Source organism: Neopsephotus bourkii, unplaced genomic scaffold (genome assembly GCF_033783945.1).
Source record: "Neopsephotus bourkii isolate Nb327-2 ecotype Australia unplaced genomic scaffold, CSIRO-AGI_Nbou_v1 NB_324, whole genome shotgun sequence".
In the NCBI taxonomy this organism is placed as follows: domain Eukaryota; kingdom Metazoa; phylum Chordata; class Aves; order Psittaciformes; family Psittacidae; genus Neopsephotus; species Neopsephotus bourkii.
The window spans coordinates 247670-271559 of NW_026900832.1; the positions used below are offsets into that span (position 1 = coordinate 247670).

General features: G+C 47.9%; 1 protein-coding gene across 7 annotated transcripts in view; it reads left to right on the forward strand.

Moving 5' to 3' along the window:
• ARHGEF9 (Cdc42 guanine nucleotide exchange factor 9) overlaps positions 1-23890 on the forward strand; it is a 163700-nt gene that overhangs the window by 26236 nt on the left and 113574 nt on the right. Inside the window, exon 1 of one of the 7 annotated variants that reach the window (XM_061347751.1) lies at positions 20926-21154. The exons of 4 other annotated variants lie outside the window; for them this stretch is intronic. In XM_061347751.1, coding sequence (XP_061203735.1) covers positions 21008-21154 — 147 coding nt within the window. In that variant the 5' untranslated portion in view covers positions 20926-21007. Of the gene's footprint in view, positions 1-20925; positions 21155-21698; positions 21921-23890 lie in introns of those variants that run through there. 2 more of the 7 variants (XM_061347757.1, XM_061347752.1) reach the window with 2 other exon arrangements.

Below are 23890 nucleotides of genomic sequence, written 5' to 3' on the forward strand. Positions count from 1 at the left end.
CCTTGCCTTTCCTGTTTGCTTGCCCTTGCATGGTGAAAATAAGAGTTTATTCTTGGTTACTTATAGCTTGAAGCTGTTGGGCTTCATTTCTGAGTTCAGCTAATGGGTTATTCTTTGTTGGAGCTGTGAAAAGGATAGAAGAAACCTGCGAATAGTATAAACCAGATTGAAGTGATGACTGAGGTGTGCGCACACTGCTGCTCTGCTCTGTTCCTGTAGCCTCATGAATACTCATAGTCGTGTGTTCATTAAAAAATAAATATTCTCAAAAGCAGGAGGATTCTCCCAGAGGGAATTGTGCACCGTGCTTCAGCCGGCACTGGCTGACATGTACAACTCGCACTGTGCTGGTTAGTCATGTAAGTCATCTCATTAGCACGCTCTGTGGCACGGGCTGAAGGCTTTGGCATGAAATTAGGAGGCTGGAGATGTGCTGCTTGGCTGGGGCAGAGGTGGTCTCATCACCTCTTTGCACCCTTCAGTGCTGCTGCTGGAGGAATCCCTGTGCTGCCAGGTCCACAGAGGTGAGTGGTTAACAGTATGGAGTACGAAGAGGTGGGGATGATTGTTCATGGAGTTGCAGCATCTCAGAGTTTCAAACTGTGCTGGTTTGTGCAGAAGGAAGGTGGAATTCTTTATTTATATTTGGAGTAAGTGGATTTATGACTGACATGTTCAGAGCACCACTAGATAACTGGTTTGAGAATAATCTCAGAGAGGTCAGAGCCTAAAACTGTATCCTTCTCTGTCATCCAGGCATCTCCTCTCTGTGGTAAATCTGAGGATTGTGGGCAGGCCTCAAGCTATGGAAACTTGCTGAGCTCCAGCAACTGGTGTCTCAGGTGTGGTAGTTAGAGCAGTGGCTTCTGAGCTGTGCTCTGTATGCTGCTTTGAAGGGATCTCTGATCAATAACCAAGAAATAGCAGGCAGCTTATATTCATCTTTGAGTGATCTGTTGCCCTGTGCTTCTCTCCCTGGAAATTTGTTAGAGCTCTACAAGCCAATTTGGCTGGATACCAGGAGTGAGGCACCTCTCATTGAGCTGCCTGCTCAGGCATGACCATTATGGAGCAGTCCATCAGCTGTAAATTTCCAGACAAGCTAATGCTGCATCCACTGGTAATGCTGAGCTTTGGGGGTGATGTTCACCAGGACCAGGAAGGAGGTAACTCCAGCACCTTTTCTGGGGGTGGTGCATCAAGTGCTGAAGTGACTGCGAGGATGTGTTCAGGCTGAATGCGTCTGGTGGTGAAATGAATGTCTAAAAGGTTTTTAGAAACGTTGTGCCTTAACACAGTGTTTCAGTGGGATGGGGGGGGGGGGGGGGGAATGACACTTGGTGGATCATGAGAAGCAAAAAGGATTTGAGCATCTCTTGGGGTATTGGAAAGAGGCTGGCTTCTCTTTTCTGTCCTTTTCGCACATCCTGCAGGCTTTGGTTTCTGTTATCTGAATTATCTGAATATTCAAGTTGCTGTGGATAATGCAGACTAAAGTGGGAAACAAAAATGCAAACCCAACAACTCTTCAGCAGCAGATTTTAGCCTCCCTCTGTCTCTGGCTGACACTTTGTTTGGATACTAAAAGGGTTGCAAGGGGAGGGAGGGGGCTGGTGCAGCCGGGTTTGTGCTGAGCAGGGATTGTGGAAGCACAGGGGAGCTGCAGCCACCCAGATCTTTAAATACACTCTGACAAAGTCTCAGTGGGGAGCTCCCCCTATGCACAGTCAGTCCCTACTGTCACCTCTGTTCTGTGTCTTCCCTTTCCCAGCCTGCAGATGCTGTGCCTGCGAGGTCTTTGATGTGCAGATATAGTGACACATGTTTCATTCCTACTCATAGAATCACAGAATAGTTAGGGTTGGAAAGGACCTTAAGATCACCCAGTTCCAACCCCCCTGCCATGGGCAGGGACATCTCACACTAAACCATGTCACCCAAGGCTCTGTCCAACCTGGCCTTGAACACTGCCAAGTATGGAGCATTCACCGCTTCCCTGGGCATCCCATTCCAGTGCCTCACCACCCTCACAGTAAAGAACTTCTTCCTTAAATCCAATCTGATCTTCCCCTGTTTCAGTTTTAACCCATTACCCCTTGCCACGGATGGTTTTGGAATAGGGTGAATATTCAGGGCTCCAGGTTGTGCACAGTGAGGCAAGGACATGGGGAGGGGGAAAGCGTAGGGGTGGCATTGGAGCAGGCACGAGAGCTCAGGCTTGTGTGTGTCAGAGGGGGCAACAGAATGTCACTGGAGAACCCCTCTAGGTTGTAGCCCTCTGATCCCTGGTGGCAATGATTGTCTCCAGGGTTGAGGAGAAAGGACATTTAATGATGGTTTCCCCCATTGCTGCAGCACTGCCAGCCCGAAGCATTCACAAGTCCTGAGTCAGTCCTCACCACCTACCCCCAAATTATAATACTGAGGGGAAAATTGCATCTTTGTTTCAAATAGAAATGAAAGGAACATGGTGGGTTTGGGTTCTTTCTTCAAACTGGCCTTTGTGCTGGAGCTTTTGTGTTGTGTTTGGCTCATGTGCTCTGTCCTGTGCTCCTCTGCCTCCAGTTTCACTGGCACTGGGTGCATGCAGCCTGCTGGCACTTGATAAAAAGGAACGAAAAGCCAGCATTGGATGAACCTATGACTTTTAGGTGATCTGTGACTTGGGCCAGGCTTCAAACCCTTCATACCTTGAGATCCATGTGCTCTGATTTGAGTGCTGGCAGAATCCAGCTGGGAACACCCAGTGCTAATAGAAGGTTTAAGTAACTGAACTGAGATCTCAGTTGTGAAGCAGAGAGTTACTAAGGATCTGTGGTTTTGCTTGAGGCCCATTTGTATCCAGTATGTGGATTAGTCAGAAAACTGTCAGGGCTAGCTGCAATACAAGACAAGGTGGTGTTTATTACAGGAATCATCCCACTGCTGCCTTTGAATGCAATCTGCAATGACTTTGCTTTTTTTGATGCTGAGATTGTGATAGAAGCGCTTATTTTGGTATTGTGCTGTGTGATACCTCACTGTTCTCTTGCAGACCTGTCTGTAAAGACATAAGGCATCAGATTCTGTGACCAGAGCACTGCTTCTCTTCTGAGCTTCTTGCTTCCATAGGAGTCTCATGGCATGGGCTGTGTGAATGTGTCTTGCTCTGACCTCAGATATGTGGCTTAGTTCCAAGAGCCTCTGGCACAGGACAAGGGATCTTCCTTCACTGCTCAGCGCCTCCTGTACCAAACAGCTGATGGCTCCTCTGTCTCTCACTGGTTCAGCAGCAGAGTTGGGTTTATGTTCCACTTGTGGGTAATGTTAATTTAGATCCTGTTTTCTCTCTTCTGACAGTGGCCTTTAGCTTCCAATGTTGAAACGAAGCTAATAGCATTTCAGGTAATTTAAAGAACCTGTATGTGAGTATATTCCTGGTGGGAATATACAGCAGGTAGTTTCCCACCTAATGAAGGTTAAAGGCCTTTGTGACAGCTGGAAATTTCCTTTGCTTTCACAACAGGCTTCTAATCCAAAAATAGCAGTGAGCTGGTAGCTTGGCTGCTTGTTTATTAGCAGCAGATGCTAATAGATGCAGAGCTTCGTCTGGAGGAGCGGCAAGATACAGGGCACAAAGGTATCTTGCTGGTTGCTGATCCAAATCAGTCGTAACAGAATCAGATCCACACTTTCCTTGTGGGATTCCCAGGTTTGCTCCCATTGCAAGGAAGATACAGCAGTGACAAGCCATCGTTTGCTCTCAGCTGTCCCAGTTGGCAAGGAAAAAACACAAGAAGCTGTTTTCTTCTGTAACAGGTATTAGTTTTTGTACCTGTGCAGGCTGATGCTCCTGTCTGCATGTGATGGTTATGCAGAAATTGGGGCAGGAGTTGGCTTTGAGTTTTGGAGTTCATCTGGGAAGATATGTGTCCTTCCCTTGTGGGATAGTACAGTTTGTACCAAGTGGAACCAAGCTTCTGTTTGTGTTGCAAACCTGCCTGTCCACAGATGTCAGGACTATCTGCCACAGCCTCGCTGATGTTGTGGCTCATGTTCTGGTTACACTAGATCACTTAACAGGGATGCACTTGGAAGCTGCTTCTGTGGCTGTTGGTATGTATTTTGGAAGGTGGTATCTGTGTTCTGCTCTGGGGTGTTGCCTTCCTTGATTACTTTTGGGGGAATGAGGGACACAGCATTGAGGCCTCCTCTTGAGGACCTTCAAACATTCAGCCTGTGCTATGGAGTAAGTCCACTTTGTTCACAGTACTGTAGACCTCCCTCTAATGCTACCCTGTACCATGAAGAGGCTCTAGGACACAATGTGATTACCCCATACTTTCTTTGGAGCTCTGTTGCTTTTTGAATGTTCTTTGCTTAATAGCTCTCCTGTACTGTTAACCCCATCCAGAGCCACAAATAGCAATTCTTCACACTCATGTGGTTCCTAGAAACTGTTTTTGTGTCCATTGGTCTTTTCTTTTTCCATTTTTCTCCAGAACCCTGATTTTTTAGCTTATAAAACAAAAACAAACCCTATTAAAATTCCTGTAATTACAGTGTTCCAAGCAGGCATACTCATGATAGACTTAATAAGGCAGCAGCAGGGCAAGCCTTTGTTTCTGAGAAGGGGGAAAAAAGTCCTTTAGCACTTCAACATAGTTGGAGTGTTTCTGGGTATAATTTGCAAGCCATTAAAGCCAGGCCTGGTGGTGGCCCAAAAAGGCAGAATGCAGTCACAGAAATGGAAACAAATTATGCAGCTCCCCCACTGTTATCCAGCTCATAGCAAGTGAAGCATCCAGGAGGAATTTAACTCGTGGCTTTTGATACTCTAGCTTAGTTGTAGCTGGGCATTTGCAGGGCAGGAGTTAACCCACATCACTCCCATTCATAGGGTCTCTCTCTTTCCTGGCCAGGGTGAACATTGAGCCATCAGGTAATTTAGCAGTTAAAAAGCTGTATTTGAAAGGGATTGGGAATACTGATGCACAGGAAAGGGCAGCATTTATTTGATCCCAGGGATCCCACTTCCAGTGCTGTGTGGTGGGATCAGAAATGAGGGAAAAGGAACGTCAGGAGCCTGTGATGAGCACACCCTGGTTGGACAGAGATGACACTGAGGCTTATGGTTCCACACCTGCTGTGATTTGGGCCAAACCCACCTCTGTCTCTCTGGGTGGCATCTCTCCACTGGGGAAGCTGCAAGGTGCAGGTTCAGTTCTCTAAAGCCCCTTGGGGTTTTCAGTGAGGGCTTCTGGGGAATGCATTGTGTCCACGCTGATGTTCAGCTTCTGGGTGTGCAGTGATGTCTGCTCTTTTATAAAGCACACAAGAGCCCTTGAGCTGACCAGAGGTTCTGCCTTCCTTATCAGCTGACATACATTTGGGCAGAAGGCCCAAACCTGCCAGTGATCAGTTTTAGCTCATGTGCATTTAATCCTATTCCCTTTTGATGGTGGGTGTCACAGAACTGACCCAAGGGTTTTATCCAGCTCTTCCATCAAGTGACAACAAAAGGCAGAGGCTGTTGGAGATAACAGGCTGAAGGAATAAAACCCTTTCTGCAGCTGCTGCAGACAGTCTATTTTATCACCTTTGTTCTCTTTTTAGCCACCTAACTATTCCTGGAGGAGCTAATATTAACTCCCCCATCTATTTCTTAGAAGCTGGGAAAACAAAAAACCCATTGAATATCGTTGTTTCTAGGTGATCTGAAAATTGGTCTGTACACATGGCTCTGAAAACCCCAATGAGCTCTTGCAGCACCAGCCCTTGGTGTGGGGAGGCATTGAAACGTGGTTATGGAAGGGGCAGCATGAGGGGGATTAAAAACACTCAGCAATGTATTTACCCTTAGTGACAGGCTATTTGGGAGTTACTTTCTGTGCCTTCCCCAGGCATGGTACAGACAGTCATGGAACGTGCTTGCTCTCTTTTGCTGCACAGAAGCAGGTCTGAGATGGTTTCAGTAGAGGCTTGATTCCAAAAGTCAGAATTTTGGCAGGATATATATCCAGGATTTGACAGCATGTCTTGTCCTAACACTTCACATTCCATACTTGGGGTGCTACAGGCTAGACAGAGACAAGCAAGTGAGTGTAAAAGTGGATTGCAGAGGCTTGTATTTATTCCCTGAGAGATATCCATGGCAATGTAGCTCTGATTACAGGGAGAGGATGATCCTTCTGACTGCCAGTCTGCAAGTCCACCTGGGACACAGCAGATCCTCCTCCTACATTTTAACATCATCAGTTAAAAAAAGCCTTTTGCTGATGGTTTTGTCAGGGAGACAAAGGTCAGAACTCCGCTTTGTGCACCCAAAGCTGTGATGTGCTGGGGAATGAGAGAAACACTGATTCACCTCTGCCTTCCTCTGGCCACTGGTGAGGTGGAGAAGGGTAAGACCATCTGTGTGTGGAAGCAGGGATGGGTTAAGGGAAGGAAAGCAAGCATGATGTCAGGTTTAATTCACCCAGAGCGGATGTGGCTGGGGCTGTCCTTGGTTGCAGAGAGACTGGTGGGACCAGAGCACCAAGAGGGAGATGGGCTGGACATGCCTCTCCCCTGGGATGTCTGTGTGGTCCATCAGGATGCTGCTTTGCTGGCAACAGTGCTGAATGTTGAGGTAACCACTGTCTGTTTGTGAGAGGTGTCAAACCCAGAGTGCCAGTGAAGGCCAGGCGTGGAAGAGCCATGTCCACCTCACCCTGCCTTGTGACAGGGCCCAAGGAAGGAAGGAGGGCTGGAAGAAGGGCTTGGTCTCTCCCAGGAGTGTGTAAGCTCAGGGAAAGATGCTTCTTCTCAGGAATCAAACACAACTGGCAGTCAGGACCAGAGGTTTTGATTGAAAAGCTCACTGGTTGAGCAGCCAAGTTGAAACCCAATGTGTGGCATCATTTGGTGATCAGCTGGCATTGGAGCTGTGCAGGGCACCAAGAGAAATCCTCAAAGATGCTGTAAAACCACCTAAATAATTAAAACTGGTACACTCCCTCCCACCCCAGACAACTCCAATGTTTAAAAATTAAACATTTGGATGAAATATTAAGTGCTGATTATTTCCTTGCACTCGTGCAGCACCACTTCTCTTGATGTCAGTAGCTGAAGTATATTGTCAGCATTAGTATTACGTTTACTGCTCAGGCACAAAACCCAAAAGTTCTGAAGTGTGTGTTTGATTTTAGGTATTGAGCATTTTGAAGTCAGCTTTAATGCCATGAATACTAAACCCACCCAGCTAAACATCACACAGTCTCTGGCTGTTTAGAAGAGCCCCTGTGCTTGCTCCAAGGTTCTGGCAGTCTGATTTCCATAGTCGACAGAGGGATATGGGTTTAACTGATACACGAGAGACTTGGTGAAAAGCAAAACGAGAGGGCAGGAGTATGTTTGGAAGACACTTTATGGCTTTCATGTTTTGTGTCATTTTGGCTGTAGTCGCTTTGGTTGTATTAATTTGATATTGAAAAAGAAGTGATTGAACTGAGTTCGGGTTGGGCAGATGAAAGCCATGGCGAGCAGAGGAGGATGCCCACACATGCTCTGTTGTTTAGCTGCTTCCCTTTCTGTATAGGAATGTATCAGTGCCTTGATTTTTAGGAAGGTGGCTGCTAATGTCATGGATAAAGGAAATGTCAGCGCAGACACCCCAGGGGCCTGATTCCATAAACCCTTCTCTTGCTTTCCTCTGAATAATGAGGTATTTGACACACTTGTAATCATCTTGGGAGGTGTTTGCAAACATCTGGGAATCCTCCTTCACCTCCCCCTGCTCGTATTGGGGTATTTGCTGATATTTGCTGGTTGGAGACTTGTGTCTCTGGCCTGGGGCTGGTCTTGCTGAGAAACCTGCTGTGTGCTGCCATTGTGGTGGCATCACGATGGCATAGAGGCTTCATTCAGATTGACATGGTGCTGGTGCTTCAGACAGTTGGGAAAGGAGCGTGTTTTCATGGCCATGCCCAGGGCACTTCTCATTTTAGACCAGACACAAAGGAACTTAAATATATTTCACTCATTTTCTGACCTGCAGAAATGCTTGCATTTGGGGTATGTGTTCTGCTGTCTCATCATCTCATTCAGGCAGCTTTCTTTTTCCTTTTCTCCCTCCCACCGTATTGGTTCATGAGTCTTTAAAATGTTCTGGTGTGCAGTTTCAGATGGGATTCCTAAAGCAGGCGTGAGATATTCGTGAATGCATGTCTGGGAATAGGAACAAGAGCCTTGTTGAAGGAAAAGTATTTGTTGATTTGCTGGAATGTGTCTTATTAAAGGGAACAGCATCTCTTGTCTCTGCAAGAGCAGCTTGAGGAAACAGATAGGAGTGGGAGAAGCAGTGAGAGCCCAGGGATGATTTGGGATTCCCAAAGCTTGGCTCAGCTCCTGAAAGTGATGCTGTGGGACACATTCTCAGCCTGAAAGTGCTTCTGTAACACTGAAGCTTGACACTGCCTTTTTGGCAGCTGCTCTGTGATGATGTTAGTGTCTCCTGTCCACCTGCCCAGGTAGCAGTACCTGTGCATAGATGGTGACTGAAGGTGCTTTGGGGGTGCAGCCTTGTCCATCTCCATGTCTAAGAGCACTGTACATGGTGCCCTCATGTCAGTGAGGGAGCTGGTTTGCTCTCAGGAGGAGCTGGATGAAGCCCTGCCTTGGGGAGGAAGTTGGCCTTATTATGGCAATGTCATGGAAAGATGAGGAATGAGCTGATGCTTTCTTCTCTTTGGGGGCAGTGATGGTTTCCCAAGTCATGTTTAATGGATGGTGCAGCGAGGCTTTTGTTGCTACTGCTTATCCAATACCTGCTTTAGAGTCTCAGGGGTTATTAAACCAGCATCTATACCCAACTAATAACTTTTAAAAGCAGAAACAATTAACAGGCTCAGTGGGAGAAGAGCTTTCAGGGAGAAGTAATTTAATGTGCTGAAATACTGTGTATGCAACACAGTCAATATAGTGTAGGAACATACCAGAGGTAGTTTTCCAGTAAGCTTCAGGTACACTGATTTTTCAGGGTTCAATAGTCTGTCTTAACTCAAGAAAGCACTAATCCCCTTGAAGGAACAAATAAAGCAAGAGGCCAAAAAATAAAGGAATTTCATCAAGGATAAACTGCCCTGTTGTTCCTGTCAACATGCTCCAAACAGCTCCAGTCAGAGCAGTACCTGTTTCTTATGGAGCTTTTGCAGTGTACCTTGGCTTTCTTTCACAGGCAGGTCAGTCCTGTGATCCTCAGGGATAACTCTTTGTCAGTGAGCTCTGTAGATGGTTGAAAGTATTACTAACACCTCTCAGCTTTGTAGCAGAGCTCCACAGGAGGAGCACTGTCTTGGCCCTGGCAGGGCAGTAGGTGGGAAAGGATCAGGATTGCCCATCACATCCAGGATGGTTGAGAAGGGACTGGTTTCCAATGTTCCTTGTGCTCCTGTGGTGCTCCTAGGCTTGGAGTTACTGGAGACCCCCAAGAGCAACAGGGCTAGCATGAAGCTCCCACATGCTGTAACTGCAGAGCTCTGTGGGATTGCCAGGGATTTGTGAGTCCTGCTTATGCATATTCCCCTGGGAACATCCCTGCTGGCACCCTTGCCCATCATGTACCAAGAGCCATGGAATGAGCACAGCAGCAGTACAGCATTTCGGGGGGTTGCCGTAAATCCAGATGTAAAACTCCTATTTGAGACAGGAGGACTGCAATGTCCAGTAAGACATTTTCCCATCTTCTCCTGTTCCCTCACACCGCGGTGATGGAGCAGTGTGCACTCGGGCTTTTCTTATCCAGTTGTGCTATTGTGAAGTATTTTCCTTGTTTATGAGGGTGTAGGCTCAAATTAGAACAATCAGGAAGGTTTAGTGCTCTGAACACACTTTGCTTTCAGGTTTTACCTGAAACTGAACATTTTCTATAGAAAGCTTGTTAAAATCCAAAACAAAACCCCAAATAGAAAACCTCCACAACCTAAACCTGCCTTAATATCTGGGTGGTTTATGCCGGCTGTGGCACAATGTGCATCTGAGTGTTCTTTACTTTGGGGCTTAAGTATGGTGTGCAGTTCTGGTGTGCTCAACATAAAAAGGACATGGAATTGTTGGAACAAGTCCAGAGGAGGCCACGAGGATGATCAGGGGCTGGAGCACCTCCTGTATGAAGACAGGCTGAGAAAGTTGGGGCTGTTCAGCCTGGAGAAGAGAAGGCTGCGTGGAGACCTCATAGCAGCCTTCCAGTATCTGAAGGGGGCATACAGGGATGCTGGGGAGGGACTCTTCATTAGGGACTGTAGTGACAGGACAAGGGGAATGGGTTAAAACTTAAACAGGGGAAGTTTAGATTGGATGTAAGGAAGTTCTTTACTGTGAGGGTGGTGAGGCACTGGAATGGGTTGCCCAGGGAAGTTGTGAATGCTCCATCCCTGGCAGTGTTCAAGGCCAGGTTGGACAGAGCCTTGAGTGCCCTGGTTTAGTGCAAGGTGTCCCTGCCCATGGCAGGGGAGTTGGAACTGGATGATCTTAAGGTCCTTTCCAACCCTAACTATTCTATGATTCTATTAATCTCTTGTATGGTATTTGTGTGGGCTGAGAAATAACAGCTGCCTTCAACAAGCAGCTCCATTTCAGTGACAGAGCAAGTGAATATTGTGTGTAATTCCTGTAAATGAGTATAAAGTGATTTGAGGTCTTACAGGATTCAGCATTAAGAATATCACAAAAAGAAGTGAATACTTAAGAGCCCCCAGAGCTCAGTCCTGCTGCTCACTCTGGTTTACGTAGGCTTGAAGTCAGCGGGAGGAAAGAATGCCTGGAGTCTCACAGGAGCTGCCCCATCTGGGATGGGGACACGGGCTGCTATTAAATGTAAAAATAGCATTGATATGTAAAAATGGACTGGGGGAGAGGCAGAAAAGAATTAATCGTAGAACCGCAGCCTAGTTTGGGTTGAAAGGGACCTCAAAGCTCATCCACCTCCAACCCCTGCCACGGGCAGGGACCCCTTCCACTGGAGCAGCTTGCTCCAAGCCCCTGTGTCCAGCCTGGCCTTGAACACTGCCAGGGATGGGGCAGCCACAGCTTCTCTGGGCACCCTGTGCCAGTGCCTCAGCACCCTCACAGGGAAAGGCCTGTGTATTAGTGAGAGATGAGTCATTTAGAGACACAGAGGAAGCCCTCCCTACTCTTCCCATTTGTGACTTTTATGGGATCAGTGTGTTCTTAATAGAACGGTTTGCAGGAGGCTTAATCAAATTCTCTTTATGGCAGAGCTGCCACCAGAGCGTTACTGTCCGCTGAAGGTACCAGCAGTGAGTATTTATGTACCCAAAGCTGTGCACCAGTCATGCTTATCCAGACACAAAGTGGGATGATGGCAGAGCACTGAGTTTATTAATAGAACACAGCAGCCAACATATGGCTGCATAGTGGAAGCAGAGTAAAACATGAGCCACACGTTTCTTTTTTAGAACATGTTATTTCACACCTTTTCACTTCACACGGGAATGTTTTGGTGATGTCTCTACAGTTTGTCTGCTGTTCCCAAAAGGCTATTTTTATATTGGCTTCATTAAGAAAAACTGTGTTTTATAAATAGTCCTGTACATTTCAAACCCACCCCTTCAAAACCAGAAGTACCCCAGCAGGATGCAGGGGGTAAATGGCAAGTGCCTGGCTTGGTCCAGCACACTCAGAGGAGTTTTCTAGCTGCATTTATAGTTCCCAGTGCAGCTTGGTTGAACAGTGTTGTATATTTCATGGATTTAGAATCATAGAATAGTTAGGGTTGGAAAGGACCTTAAGATCATCAAGTTCCAATCCCCCTGCCATGGGCAGGGACATCTCACACTAAACCATGTCATCCAAGGCTTCGTGCAACCTGGTCTTGAACACTGCCAGGAATGGAGCATTCACAGCCTCCCTGGGCAACCCATTCCAGTGCCTCACCACCCTCACAGTAAAGAACTTCCTTCTTATATCCAATCTAAACTTCCCCTGTTTAAGTTTTAACCCGCTACCCCTTGTCCTATTACTAGAGTCCCTAATGAAGAGTCCCTCCCCAGCATCCTTATAGGCCCCCTTCAGATTTAATGCCATTTGAGCTCCCCTTTGGCACTTTAAGCAAGCAAGGGCCATACACACAGTGTAAAAGCACTGTGCCTTTGAGGTTTTCAGGAGTCTCAGTGGTTGTCTTTAGCATGTGAAGTCAATGTTTCTGCTTGTCGTGTTCCCAGCAGCTTAAGATTCGGGGAAAAGATGGAAAAGATGATCTTGCAGCGAGTCTTACCTAGCTTGCACAAGTAACTTTGTGTATCTTTTTCTTGAGGAGCATCATGTACACCTTTATTTTGTGAAAATCCCGAATAAGCCACAACAATCTGCTATTCTTGTAGATGGAATACAGGAAAACTTAAATGGCTGCCTCTATAACTTATTTCTCATGCCACATTCTAAATGTGGTTGGAATTGTCAGTTTACAGGAATTAGAGTCTCGGAGGCATTAGGACACTCATCCCTCCTGACAACATCCCTTTCTAAGAACCTGTGCAGATTAGTTTGTAGCGTGGCTTTTTCCTGTGTTGAAGTTTAGAAGGATGAAAAGTCCCGTGTAGAATATATCTGTGCAACTTCAGTGACAAAAATGGCTAAGCACATTATATAAAAATAGCAAACTGCCTTCTTCAGGGACTGATACAGACTGCTCTGAGATAGCTAAGTAGACAAGTGTATAGTAAAATATGGGTATATTTAGCACCCCAGAAGGCAGCAGATGATGTTCTGACTTAACGTCACATGGGCACTTGAAGTCTTTACCTCTTTCTAATCCCTTGTACTCAGCAGTGATGTTGTGGCACATTTGGGACCTAATTACAAGCTTCACTGCCAATCAAAGTACCAAATGGCAGAGGATGGTTCTCGAGGGCAGAGGGTGGACCTGGTCGTTGTGATCATGAGTAGCTGTGAAGGAGATGCATGAAGAGGCCAGTACAGCTTAATGGGATTTGGGTTAAATATAGTTTAATGAGATTATGGCATAAATGTGGTTTTTAACATCTGCCTGTCCCATTGGTTCTCACAGGCATCTGCTTGGGTGAATGTATTCTGGTTTGCATCCACTTCAAAAGCCAGTGCTTAAATGATTATGGTCATACAATGAGACTGATCTCTCAGAAGCCCCAGGCAGGCTTGTCACAGTGTGTTAGCTCAGGAGCAGTGGGACCCTGGTGGCTTGCAGGGAGCTCTGTTAACCTGCACCAGGAGAGGTCCAAACAGGTTTTCCTTTGGGATGTTCTTTTCCTGGTTGTGCAGAGCTTCAGCCCTTCCCACTTGAAACTCATGCTCTTTTTCCAAGGCTGTTGAAAAGACCCAGATACACTTCTGATTGGCATGTAAGGCTGGGAAAACAGCAAAGAATGTTTGCAAGCATTAGCTTTGAATCAAAACCACCAACTCGCTTGGAGGACATCCCTCACCTTTCTCTTCCTTTCTCCCTTGCCTTTCATAAGAACATTTTTGCTGCTGTTGAGAGTATTCCTCCAGCATTTGTGCCCACACACATATTTTGTGCTGATGTGATGATGCCTCTTACTGAGTGTGACTAAAATAAAAGCAATGGTAGGGTTGTACTGCAGTTAGTGGAAAAGAGCTCTCTTGACCTGGTATTGCTGTGCTGCATTCCTTCCAAGAATGCTGTCCTTCTAAAAACATACCTGTTTATTGAAAGTGAAGGCCATGTACCATACTGGTTATCCTTAGAGGGTGGTTTGAGTGGCAGAAAGCTTATGTTGAAAACAAGTCCCACCTCTCCTATAAATAGAGAAGCTGTGTAACCAAACCTGGGAACCTGATGTGTGGTACAGAGCTCAGGCTTTGGTGAGCTTTAAAATCCTCGAGCAGTACTAGCACAAATATGAACATATTCAGAAACAGTTTATTATGGATCTTTTTGTGTTACATCATCTCAAGTTATACACTTGGGATGTCCCACCATTGTGTGGTCAGACTTCCTCAGGCTGGCTTTTCTTTATGCCTCATGCTTTACTACAAGCATGCTGACATTGTAAGGTGTGAGCAGACCTGGCAGACTGACTGGTGTGGGATGACATGGTGAGAATAAGTGCGGAGTTGCTCTTGTATGTTCTTGGCACTGGAGCATTAACAACTTCTAGCCTCATGAAGTGGAACGTTGTGGAGAAGAAAACTGAATGCAAGTGAGTAAGTGACTGTGGAGCAATGACCCATCGGTGTGTAGTGAGAACAGGCTTAATTCTAGATATCAGCTTGTTGCATCCTGCTCCAAAGGATCCAGTACCTCACCTGCTGGGGTGACTGCTGGCTCCCGGGGGTTTCAGGGAACACAAGCTGGGACAAACTCCATTTGTTTCCAGGAATTGCAGGGTAATTTTCCACCCTTAGTTTCTAAGCCTCCAGCCACTAGAGGGAGGGAATGCTACATATTTATGGCTCTGTATGTGTGTGGGGATGCGTGTTTAATGAAGAAATTGGTTTTCTATAGAAAGGCTTTCCAGGCAGTGCTGTGGCTGGGTTTAACCCCTTTATTTAACTGTGGGTTTATAATTGCTCCTGAGATCTGACCTCTGTAGACTTCTGATGGTTTATGACTTGAGATGGTAAATGCTCTTGAAGATGTTAGATGATGCTTGTCTGTGTTTTACACCCTGTATTTGCTGTCGAGCATCCCTGCTGTGAAGTGGCTTCCATGGGGAGACCTCTGGCTCCTCCCGGATCTGCCTGTCTCCTCATGTTACTGCACACCCGGCTGCACTGATGCAGCGTATCATAGCGTGTGGCAGCGTAGAAATGAAAGACATGGGAACAGCGGGAGAGCAATACCCCTTCTCACTGCTTTCTTCCTAGCAAGGCAGAGACTCTTTGAGCCTATGGGCTGTTTCCTCTGCAATAATAAAACAAACCCAAGAGGGATCTCATTTCATTTGGAATTAAACCACTGAGTTAGTAATTATTGTAGGCAGATGAGTTTTAGTGATTTCAAAGGACACCAGTAAGGAGTTGTAGGTTTAGGGAAGTGAATGGGGATGGAAGTTGAAAGAAAGGCAATGTGGGAGAGTGAATTTTGTATCCTTTTGTAAGTGGAACAACTTTGAAACTTTCCTTTGCAGATGGAGCTCAGTGGGGAAGAGCCATGGACTGGCTGTGTCAGTGACTTGGAAGGGTCTTGAGGAGTAGCCTGGGATGAACGTAGCACATTCAGTGTGTTTGGAGAGCTGCAGCCCTCAGTCTGCAGCACTGTTTATCAGGTGAATTTACATCCCTCTGTGGATGGTGGGTGGGGAAGAGAGAGCCTGTCTGCCTTCCTTTTGACTCCAGAGGGTGACTCAAGGCAGTGCTCTCTCAGGAGGGAAGCCTCATGGTGCTTTAGTAGCCTCAAGTATAGAAGGAGAGCATCTCTCTGGGTAACTTTCCTGATTCTGAAAGTCAATAGTCCCAGTTTATAGAGGGACTCAACAAAGAGGTTTCCTTACGCTGAGCTGAGCTGCAGATGCTGCTCCAGCACAAGGAGCTCTTGTGGTGAGGTTGTGGCTGGTCCCAGCTGCTCCTTTCCCTGCTTGCTTCATCACCCAGCTGTGCCCTGCCTGCTGCAGCTGATGGCAGGCATGGGAGAGAAAAGGAGATGTGCAGAAGGGCACTAAAAACCTGGAGAGTGATCTGACCCAGGCACAAGAGACAAACATGCATGAGAGGACTGAACAGACATATTCTAGAGAAGGCCAAAACACTCCTTGTTGTCCTGGGTGTCTGTTACTGGACACCCTGTGTTTGTGGGGCTGAGGTTCAGCTGCTCCAGGAGCTGTCCCTACTCCAGTGTGTGTTCCTCTCTGCACACCTTGCTTGGCTGAGAGTCTCTTACTGTGTACTTGTAACTCGGATTAACTGAAGCCATGAAAACACAACTGTGAACTGAGTTGCTTAAGCTCAGCATCCAGGGCCACAGGACATGGTATTTGTATTAAATAATAGAGCTAGAAGAGCAGTGAACAGACATAAAAGACTTCTGCATCGCTCAGGGCATTTTGATGATGAACTGTGGCCATAACCTAAATGTGACCTGCTCGTTAAGCCTTCACCTGCCTGATGAGAGCTCTTGGGAGAGCAATCTACTCACCTTCTGGATGTGTTGTTTAGTGAGAGCCAACTGTAAAATGTGTCCAAGCAACAATCCTTTGGACTCCAGTGGGAGCTCTGCCCTGGCTGGGTCACACTGTGACCGTCTCATCACTGGGAGTTATGCTGGTGCAGATGCCTCAGAGGGAGGGAAAGCATTTCTGCTCCAGGTTTTGGGGCATGTCTGTGGGTGTAGAACCACGTTGGGATGCCTTGTCTGAAGGCACCCAGCTCCAGTGGGTTCCCCACGGGGTTTGCGAGAGAGTTTGAAGTTTTGAGAGCCCCTAGGAGATCAGGCAAGGCCATGCCATGGGCCCTTGTGTCCTGCAAGGGAACATCCCTCCAGGCAAGAGGAAGGAGCACAGTTACTGGGCATATGGCTTTGCTAGTCCCTGCTGACCTTAGAATGCCTGAGTGCATCTATTGTTTCCCTGGAGATAGACTCATGAACAGTAATACTAAGCTCTAGTTTTCTTAAAAATACTCTTTTTTTGGCTGCAGATCTCTAAGTACACAAACAAAATGAATTTCTATATGAGCATTGTGCTGCTTGTAAAGCCCTTTCTTTGTCAAATTTAGGTTTATGCCTTTTTTAAATCTCCATAGGATTTTCCCTGAATAAGCAGAACTAGGGCAGTGCTAGTGACAGATGGACATGAAGGAGACTGATGCTGCAGAGCCTCGTACCAGCCTTGAGGATCTGAACTGGGGTGCTTTCCCCACCACCCAAGAGGTGCCTTTGACTGCAGGTTATGAATTCTTGCCTCTTAAGCAGAGGTCTTGGCAACAGAGCGTATTCCTTGGCAACAGACCGTGGTGTTTTAATGAAATCAGGTGTGGGAGGGTGAAACTGCCACTGGTGGAAGAAGTTGCAAGAGATTAGCAAAGCAAATGGGCTGAGGCGTGAGTCGTCCTGGTGGTGATGAGGAAGAGGGAGTAGTAAACAAGATGAAAACCATGGGGCAGCATGGCAGGGAGTGGGTCTGGAGGGAGGTGCAACAGGGCTTAGTGTTTGCTGCCTTACCAAGGTACGGGGACGCCTGGGTGCCTGGGGGACCTCTGCTGTCAGCTCAACAGCTTACCTTGTAACAACCTGCTGTTAAAAACAGGCAGACACACTGGGGTCTCATCAGAGTTTCAGTGTGTCCTCATCCCCTCAGAAATCAAAGCTGTGGTTCTGTCAGTGAAATCAAACCAAGCAGCCCTCTGAGGAGAGTTGTGGGCAGCATGGCTATGGCCATCCCATCCTCTACCTCCTTTGCCGTAGGAGCAAGCTACACGTGATGCAAACCTCTGCCTGGAGCTAGTGTCTTGCTCTGACTGGCTAAATATAATACACTGACTAATGAATAATGCCAAATACACAGAATTAAACGAGAATCATAGAATAGTTAGGGTTGGAAAGGACCTTAAGATCATCCAGTTCCAACTAACTCTAGTTTGTGCCAGGGTGTATGTGCATGTAGCTGGTTTGGACTGGAGAGGTGGTTTGGAGCAGAGACACACAAGTTTTGGCTCCCTGTTGTGTCCCTGTTGCTGTTTGGATGTGTAACCTTAGGCAAATGAAGAGAAGACCTTAACGCCCCTGGTTTGCATCTGCAAGAGGGAGATCATCATCGTATCCCCTGTCTGTGGTCAGCAGCAAGATCCCCATTGCTTACATCAGAGCAAAGGATTTTATGCACTTGTTCAAGTCCTATAATTTATGGCTGAAACTATCTTAGTGTCAGAGTTGGTTCAGGAGGACACTTTTATCTGGAGCTTCTGAATATGTCATCTCCTATTAAAGAACAAACAAACAATCTCGTAATGTACCATAAATAATAATACTGCTTTGCAAGAGCCTGAAGCTCTGCTAATCTGAGAGGCACTGGGCCATTATGCAAGTATTCCATAGGGTTTGGGGCTTTTTCCTGCAGGAAGGTACATATTTCCTAGCTGTGTAGCGTGGCTGATTGGTTTATAAAGCCAGGCTGCATAATTCTTATTAGAGGTTAGACAGATTCCCCTCCTTTCCCATTAATTAACCTGTAGGATTTGGTGCCTTTTCTTTGCACTTCAGTAGAGATAATGGCTGCAAGAATGTATCTGTGCTCTCTAATACGTGCTGAAGAACATCTGCAGTGAAATAACCATTGTGTGATGGGGCTCTCCAAAGAGCACTGCTGGGCTTCTGCTGGAATGAGGCTGGAATTTGGATGGGGAAGTGTCTGCTGGGGGATGTTCTCCAATGCCTGCAATCAGCATGGTGGTTGGGGAGGAGAGAGAGTGGGTGAAAAGCAAAGGAAGGGAAATGCCCTTGTGAAGGCATCAGCAAGAGAGGGAGAGTAGCATCTCTCCCTCCCCTGCTGTGCCACATCTCTGAATGTGGCAGAGGTTTCCACATCCAAAGAGCAGTTTATAGCAGTATTCTTACAATGGGATTAAAGAAAGAAGGCCTTGAAGATCTAAAGGAGATTTTAGTGGTGATATGGTAATACAGTACAGTCAAGAAAAGATTAGAGACAGGTAAAACTCTATAATGCTGCTATGCTTCCTTTGCTGCTCTTGCAGGTTGCAAGAAAATGAACCACCAAGTGTGGGATCCCAAAAGTAGGGATCTGCACCAAGGACTACCCTGAAATAATGCAGCATAGTAGTGAATAACTGTGGGAGAGCAGGGGGGGATGTTTGCAGGTACTGGATCAGACAGTGGGTATCAGTGGGAATGTTCAAGTCTCAGATGTATGCCTTACATGACTCTGAAAATACTGAATGAGGTACAGGATGGAGATGACTTTCTGCCTTTTCAGCAGTGCGATGTGATAGTGAGTGTCCTTCTGCTCATATGCATTTAATAGAGCCCAAAGTGGGGTCCCCCCAAAGGGAAGATGTACCCATCATCTGGCATGACCTTGTCTGCAGCCACATAGGATGGTCCCCTTGGGCTGGGAGCTCTGGAGTATCCCCACTGCACACAGCCAGTGGAGGGGTGGGGAAGGTACAGCTAAAAGGACCTTCTGTTACCTGCCTTAGTGCCTTTATAGAAATAGAGGGATTGCCTCCAATTATTACAAGCAATATTGAACTATTCACTGTCATTCATAGCAGAAGTCACAGCTGAGTCCCAGGGCAGGAGCCTGCAGTGAAAACTCAGTGTAGGGAAAACACAGCTGGGTTCTTCCTGAGACTGTATGTGCCAGAGAGAATTGCTGGGCTGGGCAAGGTTGGATTTGAGTGCAGACTGATGCTGATGCAGGGATTTGGTTAATCCCTGGCCCTTGCTGCCTTTTGTCACCGTTGCAGAGAGCAAGAATGAACATGGCAACCTTTGGTTTACTTCTCAAATCAGTTTAGCATAAACAAGGGTCAGAGGTGGAGCCTGAGGACATTCGCCTTATTGACAGGCCTCAGCAGAGCTGACAGCAGGAGGAGAGGAATCAGAGTAACTTCTGCTGGTGTGTAACAAGCCTCAACAAAAACTGTCCTCCTCCTCCTCCAGATTTGCTTTACAATTAGAGCAGTGGCGTGGGATGTGCCAGACAACTGCTCCCTCCGTTTGCATTGCATTGCAAGGTTAAGAGGAGTGTAACTTTGATGTTAGTGGAATTGCTGGCATGATGCAATGTGTGTTTTAAAGATGATCTTGTGTGTAACAGTCTTTGTTGTACTACTAGTGTGTGTGCTTGAGAGTAACACGCATCTTTCACTTAGTATTTCCTTTAGAAAAAACCATTTACCCTTCAGTTACAGATAACCTGATCATTGCTTTTATTTATAGGCCAACTTTCTGAAGGGCACAATGCCCCATGCATTAGGGATGTGTGTCTGTCTGTCAGTTCTTCTGTCCCAGCTCTCCTCAACCCCTACAGCTTTCGAATGAGGTGGTGAAGTTGCAGTGGATCTGACTGACATCCAAACACATGGTGTACCTGTGAGCCCTGTGAAAACCAGGGCTGAGGAGATGTGTCCCGTGCAGTGGGAGGCTGGGCCCTCCTGGGGAGGAAGGTAGGAGCAGACCCAGGCTGATACCGTTCCAGAATGGTTTTCAGAGGTGGGATTTTCAGATGGGAGTCCTCCTTTGGATGTGAGAAGTTACCTGGGCTTTCTGTCACTTAACAAAGGAAACCTGGGCAGAATTCCAGAGTTGGATGTCTAGAAGGGTTTGGCTCCTGACTCTTTCGTCAGCATCTTAGGGAATAATGATGGCTGTCACTGCTGATCTAAAAGGTGATGGGATATGGCTTGATTTAACTAGAGCAGGCTTCGTGGGGCCCCAGCAGTGCAGAGATGCTGGGCAGCATCCCACCCCTTTGTCCTGTTTCTATAGATAAGTGAAGACACGCGGGCTCTGCTCGCTCCGTGCAGGACCAGCAGAAAGCGGCAGTCACGAGGAGCTGCACGGTGCTTCCTGACTCACGATCTCCAGCTGCAGGGAAAATGTTGCCTCCTCTGGAGGTCGGAGCAGGAGATTCAAATGCTTTCCTGCCCTTGAGGCAGGAGGGCATGGAGGAAACCCCATTCAAACACAACCCTAAATCCTCTGCAAATGTGTTAGAGAGACTGTAGCTTCTCTGCGGGTTTTGCAGTAAAACTGGATCTTTATACAGGATGATCCAGCATAAGTGTGTCCTGGCTGTGGCTTTTCTACCCAGAGCAGGATGTCAGCCATTTCCCGCATCTCCACGCTTTGTACCTGTGCTCTCCTGCCTCTCAAGCTCCCTGCATCAGCTGCCAGAGAGGAGATGCTGGTGGGGTATTTTGGCTGTGTTCAGGTGTGTGTCAGTCCTTGCCATGGGCCGCCCCTTCCTGCAGGCAGTTGGCTCCTGCAGGATGGTAGAGGACTGCGGCGGCAGCGCAACAGCCTCTTGGAGTGACTTTGGCCAACTCCTTTCTGTCTCCATGTCCCCTCTGTAAGATGGGGAGAACCATGTCGACACACGTGTCCCAGCTGGAGGAACTGGGAGGATTCAGTCCTGTTTCCAGTTGGCTGTGCACATCCCATATGCTATCGCCGCCTCTTCTAACCAGCACCAGACAGACTCATCTCCTGTACCCCGGCGTGGTGGGTGGCCGTATGGATGATGAACGCTTAATGACTGTCTTGTCTTTCCTAACTGTGCAGGGGGCTGTTGTTTCCTTGTTCTGACCAGAAAGTCAGCAAAAGGCAAGGGGAATGGGCAGAGGATTAAAGCTGTTTGTGTGGAGTGGAGCGTGGCTGCTACGGGGGGATAGCCCTTTGCTGGGCTGGGGTTTTAGTTTCAGTGGGAAAGGGACTTACTCTGCATGTGGAGAGCTTTGAGCACTTACTGCCCTTCCAGATTCACCAAATCCCCTGCCCCTGAAGGAGCATGGAGGCAGGCTCTGGCTCTGCAGCCTGGGGAGTCCTGTAGCACTGGGGATGAGGGTGACCTACCACGGGCAGGGGTGTGCTAGATCCCTCCAGGACCCTCCCCAAGTTCCTCTAGGTCCCCCCTTTCCTTTCCTTCCCTTCCCTTCCCTCCTGCAGAGTTTGGAAGCACGGCAAGGGGAAGGAACAGGACATCCCCCTCCCCACAAAGCCCTGGCTCTGTGACTGAAATAAACAACTACAATCCAGGTAGTGAGGAGGCTGCTACTAACGTGCTGCTGACAGCACGGGATTGCCGGGCTGAGGGATGTCTGCCTGAACTGAACGCTCCAGGCTCGGGTGGGGGTGGGGGGCTTCTTTTTTTTCCTGCCAGCCCTCACCAGGCAGTAGGGATTTTTTTCCCTTCCCCTCTCTGATAATAAGGACATCCTCAGAAGCAAGATGCAGTGGCTAAGGGATGGATCAGGAATGGTGAGTTCAGGTAGCTATGGCTTTCTCTTTTCCTCTTATTGCAGTACTTTGCCAGGGAAATAAGCCTCCGTCCTATCTCCTGACTCCTCCTTTACTCCCTGTCCTTGAAACCATTGATCACTCTGTAGCCATTTTATGGAGTCGGCATTCCCAAACTGCTGAGCAGAAGAGGGATTTTAAAGGAAAGGAAGGAGGGTGTGCATGGCTGGGGCGTGGGAGGGGGGAGCGGCGCTGGCAGGCGCTGGGCAAGGGGGGTCCAGAGGGTGAACCCGTGGGTTTGTGGGGGAGAAACAAAGGGTTTTCCAGGTGCTTGCATGTGGGATGTGTGGGGTAAGAGCTGGGGACGAGGAAGGCAGGGAGAGGAGCAGCGGAGCGGGGCTGCGGGCGGGCGGCCGCCGCTGGGACCTGTCAGATCTGCCCCTTCTGAGGATGATGAGTTGCGGTGCGGGGGGAGCCGGAGCGCCGCTGCCTTTGCTTGCATCAGACTGTAAAACACTCCTCTGAAGTGTGGAGGCTTCAGGGGAGCAGTTGAAACAGTGACAGCTCTGCTTTATAAAGGAAAACGCTGCCAGTTTGCAGCGGTGCCTGGAGCAGAGCCCCGAGGGGCTGTGTCTGCCTGGGGGAGCAGAGGGAAGTTCCCCCATAGCAGCAAGGGTCCCTGGTTCTCCATCAGAAACTTCCCTGTGAAGAGATGAGGTTCTTGAGATCCTCCTCCCCACTGTCCCTCCTTGCCCAGCTCTGCTTTACAAAGGCATTTCCCTCTGCGTTCCCCTCTCCGCGCTGGGTTTTGCGGGGGTTTTAGTTTTACCCTTTCCTGGGCTCATTCCATCCCAGCGGGAGCCTCCGGGCATCCCTGCGGGCTGGTCCTGCCTCCGGTGCCGGGCGGCATCAGTGTCACCTGGCTCAGCCCCGTGTTCGGGCTCCGTTGGGGGCACCCGGCAGATGTTGCTGGCAGCAGGGATGCTTTGGAGCAGGAATCGCTGCCCGCTCTCTGCTGATGCCCAGCTGCCAGCTCCGTGGCGCCCCGCGCAGCTCACTCCTGCCCTCATCCCCTCTTCCACACTCCCACAAGCAGGAACTTAGCGGTTTATGCCTCGGGAAGACTGAAGCTGGTGCTTGGAAGCGAATGTGGGGGTGCAGGCAGCAGCCTGCAGCACACAGTGAATGTGTCTGGGGTCCTGTTTAAGGCTTGTCTGCACCCAGCAAGAGTTTGGGGGGGGTTCGCCTTCTCCCACCCTCTGAGCATCCAGGCTTTCCTTCCCCCTGCCCCACACATCAGCACTTCTCCCCTCTCCTCCAGTGCCTAAGCACCACAAATCACCTCTCACCCGTTTGCCCATTTACATTGTCAGAGATATCTGTACTGGCAGAAAAGTGGGGATGGAAAGTGGCTCTTTCATCCTTTTTCCTTTCCTCCTGGGTGACTGATGAGCTCTGGTGGGAGGGGAGGGATGTGGTGCAGAGCAAACTGCTTTTCTAATTGACATAGCACAAGACTTGACACTTTCTCGCCCTCTTATCTTTCCAGCTTCCTTTCTTGCTGCTGGCAATAAGGGAGATTTTGTTATTTTGTTCTGATTAGCCTAATCTTTGCCTCTTTTTAAAGAGAATTTGTAGTGTTTGCTTGAATAGCCTGTAATTCGAAACATCTTGGGGGGGAAACTCCAATGATTGATTTTGAAGCAGGTTCTACCCAGGAATTTCCCAATATTGCTCCTTCTAATAAGGGAAAAAATAAAAGAGAGGGTGGTGGCTTCTGTATTTTACAGAGCAGTAGTTGAGGATGCTCCATGTATCTCGAGATCATCTGGAAATAAGGGAAAAAATGATGACAAAACAAAGTAAAACCGAGCCAAATAACTTAAATGCAGCAGAGATCTTTGCAGTCACTTGTGAGAGAGCAGCCTGGCTCCCTGGGGATGGAAGCTGCAGTCCAGGGATCCGATGGGCGTGCAGAGCTCCTGCTGGATGTGCTGCCAA